At 42.6% G+C, this 10000-nt stretch overlaps 1 protein-coding gene across 2 annotated transcripts in view; it reads right to left on the bottom strand.

Moving 5' to 3' along the window:
- Nucleotides 1-124: 124 nt before the first annotated feature.
- LOC122260562 (tubulin alpha-1A chain) overlaps nt 125-10000 on the bottom strand; it is a 12363-nt gene continuing 2487 nt past the window's right edge. Inside the window, exons 2-7 of one of the 2 annotated variants that reach the window (XM_086539880.1) lie at nt 4065-4287; nt 3527-3828; nt 3060-3254; nt 2457-2636; nt 1564-1716; nt 125-1320 (exon numbers count right to left, since the gene is read on the bottom strand). In XM_086539880.1, the coding sequence (XP_086396006.1) occupies nt 1021-1320; nt 1564-1716; nt 2457-2636; nt 3060-3254; nt 3527-3828; nt 4065-4287 (1353 nt within the window). In that variant the 3' untranslated portion in view covers nt 125-1020. Of the gene's footprint in view, nt 1321-1563; nt 1717-2456; nt 2637-3054; nt 3255-3526; nt 3829-4064; nt 4288-10000 lie in introns of both variants that reach the window. The other variant, XM_043027907.2, reaches the window with a different exon arrangement.

Here is a 10000-nt window from a genome sequence, read left to right as displayed (position 1 = left end):
ACATGATAGAATTACAACAAAATCCAGAATAAATAAAATGAGATAAGAATTACAACAAAATCCAGACTTATGAAATACAAAAATACGAATAGGAAAGGTAAAAAAGACGAAATACATAGACATATATATTGTTATCGTTTATTCATAACAGCCAATCGTTCAATGTATGATTGTTCTTCTCTGTTCTTGTTTTGTCTTTGTTTTTGTTTTATTCTTTTTTGTGATTCGTGAGAGAGGGATGGAGAGGGGTATGGTAGGGATACGGGGGGGGGGGGAGATTAGGAAGAAGGGGGATGGAGAGGGGGGAGGGAGGGGACTGACCTGGAAGCCTAGCGTGACTAGAAGATTTTTTTATTTCTTTGTATATTTATAGTGACTAGACATGAGTATGGCCGATGGTGGAAACGGTATAGTGCTATAGTTCTCCGAGTTGTTATGGTGGAAAGTGCCACAGCAATGGGGGTTGTAAGGCCAAAGTGGCACCGTTTTCGTGACACCGAAGAGTGCCAACGGTGAGAATAACTTGTTGACAGTGATGGGTAACCGTAATGTGTGAAGTATATAAAATGTTTCCACATTCTTTATTCATTATTATCATCTATTTCTTCATTCTGTGTTCGTTATTATAATGATGGTGATGGTGATATTTAGATTATTTTCAAAGATGACATATGCTAGGCCTGACCGTAGGAAGAAGGATGGGGGGGAGGGGGAAGGAGGTAGGCGTCTCTCATTTCCTCATCACGGCGTAGTTGCAGTGGGAGGGGTTGCAAGAGGGGGGGGGGGCTGTGGGTGAGGGTTAGAGAGACGTCTCAAGAGGACAGGATGTTAGGAAAGTTCCTAGGACGTGTCTTACAGGTGCTTTAAAGTCGGTTGTCGTTTCCCTCTTGCTTTAATGTCTGTCTGGAGGAAGAGGGGGGGAGGGGGGCGGCAGATGGGGAAGGAGAGAAGGAAACGTCGTTCAGACTCCTTCAGCCTTCACTCAGCCTTCCCCTCGCCCTTCGTCAGGAGACCCCTTCTCTAGTACTCCTCGCCTCCTTCCTCGTCCTCAGCCTCGGTCGAATCCACGCCCACCTCCTCGTAGTCCTTCTCGAGGGCGGCCAAGTCCTCGCGGGCCTCGGAGAACTCGCCCTCCTCCATGCCCTCGCCCACGTACCAGTGCACGAAGGCGCGCTTGGCGTACATCAGGTCGAACTTGTGGTCGAGGCGCGCCCAGGCCTCGGCGATGGCGGTGGTGTTGGACAGCATGCACACGGCGCGGGACACCTTGGCCAGGTCGGCGCCGGGCACCACGGTGGGGGGCTGGTAGTTGATGCCCACCTGGAGGAGGAAGACAGGGAGAAGGTGAGAGAGAGAGAGAGAGAGAGAGAGAGAGAGAGAGAGAGAGAGAGAGAGAGAGAGAGAGAGAGAGAGAGAGAGAGAGAGAGAGAGAGAGAGAGAACATATGAACATATTTAAAACACAGCAAATAAAATTGCTGATTGTATATCATTCTGCCACATGGATTCAACACACAATCCCACCCCCATGCATGCACACATAAACCCCCTCTCCTATACGCACCTTGAATCCCGTAGGACACCAATCCACAAACTGAATTGTCCTCTTCGTCTTGATAGAGGCAATGGCAGCGTTGACGTCCTTGGGTACAACATCCCCACGATACAACATACAGCAAGCCATGTACTTCCCGTGGCGTGGGTCGCATTTTACCATCTGAGGGGAGAAAAAAAGGGAATAAGATTAATTATTATTATCAGACAAAGGAGGCAGGGGATATGAAAGCGAAAAGAAAGCAGAGACAAGGGATTAAAATAGTAAGGATGGTAGAAAATTGAAATGGCAAAGGAGAGAAAGAGGATTTAGGACTAGCTGTTGAGGAGTGCAAAATGCTTCACCGTTTCAGCACATGTGAAATTATGTATGTATATATCAATGCATATATAAAGGCCCGCATTACGTAGATTACTGATCTAGCTATTTATGTCAACCCCCCCCCCCGACTGGAGAGATTTTGTGAAATAGGAAAATACAGAGGATATATTTAAGTATATAAAAGGGGGGGAGGTCAAGAAACATACACGGGTTCTTTAAGGATTCAGTCGAACGAACTGAAGATAAAATATACCTCGTTCTATTGCTAGGTGACTGAGGATACAGACAAACAGAAAAAAAATCGCTTCCAGGACTTTAGGAACATTTCGTTCTAAATTATTATCACCGATTCAGTCCAAGGGCCTAATACTAAACTAAAAAAAATCGATCAATAAATTCGTGACTAACCCGGTTAAGAAAAAAAAAACAAAGAAAAAGAAATACTTCGCTCTTCGTAATCTTTCATAATCCAGTCTGAAGACCTAAAGAAAAGGAAATTTCGCTCAACAGAATATCCATCGATTCAGACCTGAAAGTCCAAAGTAAAAGACACAAATTCGTTCAACCGATTCGTGACTCACCTGGTTCGCGGGTTCGAAACAGGCGTTCGTGATTTCGGCGACGGACAGCTGTTCGTGATAGGCCTTCTCTGCGGATATGACGGGAGCGTACGTAGCGAGTGGGAAGTGGATACGCGGGTACGGCACGAGGTTGGTCTGGAACTCCGTCAGATCCACATTGAGAGCGCCGTCGAACCTGAGGTTGAGAGAGGAGGCGGGTTGTAATGATGGTGGTTCTAGGGAATGATGGTGGTGGTTCTAAGGAATGAATGGCTGTGGTTCTAGGGAATGGTGGTGGCTATAGGATTAAAGGATGGTAGCATATAGGGATAATGATGATAGTCAAGGATGATGGTGTCAGAGAATAATAATTATGTGGTGATAGAAATAAGAAATTATGCTGATTATGATAAAATAAATTTGAAACGAATGATATAAACTCATGACAATAAAGACAATAATAATAATAATAAAATCAATGATAGTAATCATAATAATGATGATAAAATTGATAATAATAACGATATTAACGATAACAGTAACAGTAACAACACCACCAACACTAATGATGAATAGCAATACCACTAATGACCCTAAAAAGCGTCCACACAAACCCTACCTGAGAGAAGCCGTGATCGAGGACACAATCTGGCCAATGAGACGGTTGAGGTTGGTGTAGGTGGGGCGCTCGATGTCCAAGTTCCTTCTGCAGATGTCGTAGATGGCTTCGTTATCGACCATGAAGGCGCAGTCGGAGTGCTCCAGGGTCGTGTGGGTCGTCAGGATGGAGTTGTAGGGCTCGACGACTGCTGTTGAGACCTGTGGCGAGGGAAGGAGGGAGGGAGGGGGGGGGAGAAGAGTCGTGAGTTTTATGAGTGAGGCAAAGGTGTGAGTTGAAGGGTGTTGGTGAATGTACGTGCTTGGGTGATTCGCGTGAGTGGGTTATTGTTATCATTATTTCATATTTTCACTCTATTTATCACCCCCTTTCTTATTCCCCCCAGCCCACCCTGTTTCACATCCTACCCCTCCCCACCCCCCTTCACATCCCTCCCCCTCCCTCCTTCCCCAAGCCCCAGCCCCGCCCTCACCTGCGGCGCCGGGTAGATGGAGAACTCCAGCTTGCTCTTCTTGCCGTAGTCGACCGAGAGCCTCTCCATGAGGAGGGAGGTGAAGCCGGAGCCGGTGCCGCCGCCGAAGGAGTGGAAGATGAGGAAGCCCTGAAGCCCCGTGCACTGGTCGGCCAACTTGCGGATGCGGTCGAGGACGAGGTCGACGATCTCCTTGCCGATGGTGTAGTGTCCGCGGGCGTAGTTGTTGGCCGCGTCTTCCTTGCCGGTGATCAGCTGTTCGGGGTGGAACAGCTGGCGGTACGTGCCGGTGCGGACTTCGTCTGCGTAAGGGGGGAGGGGGGGTTAGAGATGCTGTTGTTATTTGGTATTTTTCTCAGAGGTCGTATGTTTTCATATTACTAATATTGACTCAGACGCCTATTTTTATGAGTGTCACATCACCTCCCTTTTCTGTTAACCCTTCTCCTCAAACCTCCCCTGGCTTCCAACCAGCCCAACCCTTTAACCTCAGTTGATCCCCAACCCCTTCAACGTTAAGCCAAAGCCACCAACTCACCGACAACAGTGGGTTCCAAATCCACAAACACTGCCCTGGGGACGTGCTTTCCGGCGCCGGTCTCGCTGAAGAAGGTGTTGAAGGAGTCGTCGCCGCCGCCGATGGTCTTGTCGGAGGGCATCGTGCCGTCGGGCTGGATGCCATGCTCGAGGCAGTACAGTTCCCAGCAGGCGTTGCCGATCTGCACGCCGGCCTGACCGATGTGGACGCTGATACACTCACGCTGCGGCGGAAAAGGGGCGAGGGTGAGCTCATGGTGATACGAACTAGTAATAATGATATCAACAAGTTCCGTTGCACATTGCAAACTAGGAAGACATTTGATATAGATGATAAGCAATTATTCGGCGTGTCACATCTGGACTAGCCAGTCAAAACCTTTAAAACCACAGCTTTTCGGATATGTTATTCATACTATCAAACAGCCCCTTCACTTGGAATTTGCAACGGAAATGTCATCGATAAAAAAAAAACGTAGAATCTGATCAATCTATCGATTCCATGCACTATTCCCCTTGTTGGTAGGCTGTCGCACACTAAAAAAGTTACTAGAATGTAGGACTCAGAGGGTCGGAAAGACTCCTTTCTCAAGCCGGGTTTGGACTATTCCTTCATGCGATTTCAGCTTAGCTACGTTTGGAGCGCTTTATTCGTGCTTTAATCTATATATCACTATAATCTCCATGATTTATGGATTCATTTCTGATTTTTTTTTAAATTCTATTATATATATATATATATATATATATATATATATATATATATATATATATATACATATATATATATATATATATATATATATATATATCTATATATATATTTTTGTATATATATAGATATATATTTATATATATGTGTGTGTGTGTATGTTGTGTGTGTATGTGTATTGTATACTATATATATATATATATATATATATAAGATATATGTATATATATATATATATATATATATATGTATATATATATATATATTTGTTTTTTATAAGCAAGTAATGATAATAGTCATAAGAACAGCAATGTTAATGATGATAATGTTAGAGAAAAAAAGAATGATAAGAAAGGATAAAAGCAATGTTATCGATGATAATGATGTATATACTAAACGTCAATAATCCATGTCTATTCACAATTACGATAATTTTATTGCACTTTTTAAATTTACTGATTATCTATTGCCTATGAGAAGAAGGAAAAAGTAGAGAGTTTGAAGAATACGGAGGAGGAGGAGTTAGCAGAGGAAGAAAAAGGAGGAAAAAAAGAAGAGAGTAAAAAGTAAAAGGGATAAGAACGAAAAAGAATTTTAAAAAGGAGTAACGGAGAATTGAAAGAGGAAGGATAGGAAAACATCATAATGCATAAGCCAGGATGGGGGGGGGGGTTGTCACGCAATACTAGGGTTTGTCAGAGTGACGGGGACAAGCCAGACGGAGTGCGGATTACGGGGGTAGGCCCGGTAGGGGGTGGGAGAGGGGGAGGAGGAAATGGAGTGTCTGGGGGGAGAGGGGACTGCATGGCGACAGCCGTGCATGTTTGGCGACCGCATGCCTCCCCTGCCCATTGATTTTGCTCTGTTAATAAACAACAAATAGCAAATCAATCATTTGAATGCAAAGCTAAGCAACATTTTCTAGTTGTAGTTTTTTTCCCAGATTAGATGGCCAGCGTAATAAAAACTATGATCATTTGAAATTGCAGTTCCTCTAGCGGCAACGCTGCGGGCCTTCATCTTGGTAACCATGGCAACCACTGATGTAAACAAAGTCACGCGAATGCGTCTCAAATGCGGGGAAGGCCGCGTGTCCGGTGTGTAGACACACCCACCAGCACGTCAATCCGCGAACGCTATGTCTGTTCTCGAAAGGCCATCACGTGCGGCCATGTAATTGAATTTCCTGTCTGGACACGCGAGTCGGACATCAAACTCACGAAACGTTGTCACGGGAAGCGAGAAAGACGGCAGGAAGAGGAGGGGGAGTTACGGGAGAGCGGGGAGAGACAGGAAAGGAGGAAGAGAGGAAAAAAGAGGGAAAGGGGGAGGGGCGAAGGTGAGTCATGGCGCATGCGCAGCTGTGTCGTCGATGCGTTTTTGTTCTATTTCCCCATCCCCTCCCCCCATCCCAACGGGTGATTTTCAAAAGCCTCTTGGGTGACCCAGCGATGAGTCATGCAGGCTCAATTAACAGTCTCTGTTCATGACGCGTGGTGCTTCCCTATTGATTTCGGGTCGGGCTGTGGAGTTACTAGGAGTTCGTTGATTATTAAGTTTATCGAGGACTTATTCACGGTTAATAAAACTCTTCGAGCCAGATCAATAGCATTCGAGGAGTGGGCGCGGGTGGGTGGAGGGGCGGGGGTGACAGCGGCCGAGCGTGGGCGTAAGATGGAGAGCGAGAGAAAAGGGAGAAGGAGAGAGGGGAGGAGGAAGGGTAGAACAGAGAAATAAGATGAATTAGAGGAGAAAATGAAGAAGAAATGAGAGAGAGACAGAAAGAGGAGATATATATATAGAGAGAGAGAGAGAGACAGAGAGGGGGAGATAGATAAAGAAAATATATTTGAAAAACAGAAAAGAACCAAGCGAAAGGGAATAACAATGAGAACAACGAATCAAAAGAAAAAGGCTAATTTTTCCTTCCCCTTTCTTCTTTTCTCTCTCTCTTTCTCTCTCTCTTTCTCTCTAGTTATTTCCTTTGTCTCCGTCTCTCGCCCCCCTCCTACCCCCCCCCTCTCTCTATCTATCTATCTATCTCTCTCTCTCTTTCTCTCTCTTTCAGTCCTTTTCAAACGAGTAAGGACTAGTGTGGTAAGGAGTGAGCATACCTCAAGACAGGTTGTAACGTAACACCATATATCTGCTAACATTTCCCTGCAATTGCTCAGCCGATGAATCTCTGCCGAGGGGTGCGCCGCGTGCACGATTTAGGCCTGTTTATGTGTGTGTGTGTGTGTGTTTGTATGTGTGTCTGTGTGTGTGTGTGTGTGTGTGTGTGTGTGTGTGTGTGTGTGTGTGTGTGTGAGGCAGCGACTACTGTCTTTTGTAGTGTATATAACAAGTTCTTTCACAAACGCATTTCAGAAACACGGGCACAAATAAACAAACAACTACACCCCCCCCCCCATCACCTTTCCCTCACACCCATTTAAACCAACACAAACACGCAAACACACATCTGTCACCTTGACTGGACTTCCTCCCCAACTGTCCCTCCTCCTCCTCCTCCCCCCTCCCCCCTATCACTCCCCCCCAGTCAAGCCATACCGTACCTGTGTGACGTGGTTACCTATTATGGCGCCGTGAACCATGGGATTACTGGTTTAATTACAGCCGTTTTTTTTATTACACCTGAGGGTCATTACATCATGCCCGCCCCCACCCCCTCGCTCGCTATCCAATCATAAACTCATTTTCACTTCCTCTTTCTTTCGCATTCTCTTTCTCTCTTTCTCTATCTATCTATCTTTCTGTCTATCTCTTTCTCTTTCAGACAGAGGGCGTGAAATAGACAGGTATATGGATGAATAGATAAACACATACATCTACCAAAGAGCTAGCGTATATATATATGTCTATGTGTATATATCTAAATTAATGTATATATAAATATATATGTATATATATATATATATATATGTATATATATATATATATATATATATATATATATAGAGAGAGAGAGAGAGAGAGAAAGAGAGAGAACGAGAGAAAGAGAAAGAGACAGAAAGAAAGAGAGAGAGAGAGGGGGGGGGAAGGAGAGAGATGTAGAGAGAGAGAGGGAAAGAAAGGGACAGAGACAGAGAGAGAAAGATTACGTAAAAGGAGCGAAAATGATAACTAAATAATTAGCACAACTCGCCTCCTGTTCATATCATACACATTAAAACCGTTTTTTTTATTTTTTATCTTAAATTTTATTTCTGAAAATTATCTTATTTCATATCAGATTTAGATAAGCTTATTTAGTTTTTTTTTCTCTGTTTTTCCCTTTGTTATTCATCAATTATTTTCATATCTAGTTATACCGATTCCTTATCTTAATCACACATTTATTTCTTATGAATCCATTAAAAAAATATTTGTATATCGATTTTTTTAAGTCTAAAAATGGGCAGATTATTATTATAGAAAAATCTAGAAAAATATATAGAATGAATCCAAACGATAGTTATTTCCTACTGATAATAAAACATTTACTTGGATATAAAACATATAGTGAATTGAACTTGGTAGCTATGTTCAGCTGAGTTACGTTCCGGGTGTTATACCTGTTCATGTTCAAGAACGATGAACACGGGAATATGTTCATGGGATTTTGATGTTACAATTTATATTTCATCCGTGGTTGAATATATTTAATCATATGAATATATTTATTCATATGAATATATTTAATCATATGAATATATTTAATCATATGAATATATTTAATCTTCTGAATATATTTAATCATATGAATATATTTAATCATATGAATATATTTAATCATATGAATATATTTAATCATATGAATATATTTAATCATATAATATTTACACTGGACGAAATAAATCCACTGCAAAATTCAATAAAATAAATAATCATTAACGCAATACAGTATCCGTAATGTTATCAGTCATCCAGCATTTTAGCAGACTGTTTCCTAAATTCGTTCACCGCCTAACGCAATAAGGGTAAGATTCCGGACGCTCGTGTCGGCGGGTGTCGGGTGTCGGGTGTCGGTGACGTCATGCAACCAGTCACGCCGGCTCTTTCATTCTTCCTAGCACCCTCTTTTCATGCTTCTCTCTGTCTGTCTCTTTTTTCACTTTCTCTCTCTCTTTTCCTCCCTCCTTTTGCACCCTCCTCCTGTCCCTCCCCTCCTCTCTTTTCATTCCCTTACTCTTCCTCTCTTATTCCTCCTCTTTCTCACACTTTCATTTTCGTTTTCATATCTTAGATTCCTCCATGGATATTTATAATGCAAATTTATAATAGATAGATTGGTAGTTCGTTCAATATATATAGAGATGGATGGATCAAGGGTAAATAGACAGATAGATACAAAGACTAATAAATAAGTAAATATGTATCTATAAATGTTTCTTCTATGTCGTCCTGTAGTAATAGCAGCATTAGAAGTATTTTCTTGTTCTACCTATTATCATTATCATGGTCATTATAATCAAAACAATTTTTATTTCAATATCTATCACTGTTCCCATTAATAATAATCATCCTTATTATTGATTATTGTCATTGATATCATCAGCCTCAATATCACCCTGTCCACGCGAGTCGCCCGTAATATCAACTATGCAAAGGACTAACAGGAGAAAAAAGGTCATGACCTTTCGTGGAAGGACAATACAGTCTCTTTTAGTCTGTCGTTCTCTTGCTCTCTGTCATTTCTCTTTTATCTCTCTCTCTCTCTCTCTCTCTCTCTCTCTCTCTCTCTCTCTCTTTCCCTCTCTCTCTCTCTCTCTCTCTCTCTCTCTCTCTCTCTCTCTCTCTCTCTCTCTCTCTCTCTCTCTCTCTCTCTCTCTCTCTCTCTCTCTCTCTCTCTCTCTCTCTCTCTCTCTCTCTCTCTCTCTCTCTCTCTCTCTCTCTCTCTCTCTCTCTCGATTACTTTTCAGTTATATCTCAATTTGCATTGATGAATACAATGACATTGATTTATCCCCCTCCCTTCCCCCACCAGTGAATTCCTTAAGATGTTACTAACTGAAAACTATCTGTCTATATATATATCCATGTGTCTATCTCTCAATTTATATATCAGTCTATCTATCCACCCATCTATCTTCATCACTCTCCTTTACTCTCTCTTCATTTCTCTGTCACACACACATACACACACACATACACACATACACAAAGATACACACACACACATACACAAAGAAAAAACACACGTACACAAAGACACACACACACACACACACATACACAAAGAC

This window comes from Penaeus japonicus, unplaced genomic scaffold (genome assembly GCF_977035675.1).
Source record: "Penaeus japonicus unplaced genomic scaffold, GWHDUDI00000001_assembly GWHDUDI00000009, whole genome shotgun sequence".
In the NCBI taxonomy this organism is placed as follows: Eukaryota; Metazoa; Arthropoda; class Malacostraca; order Decapoda; family Penaeidae; genus Penaeus; species Penaeus japonicus.
The sequence above is the reverse complement of the archived record's forward strand: the minus strand, read 5'-3'. Positions and strand labels throughout refer to the sequence as shown.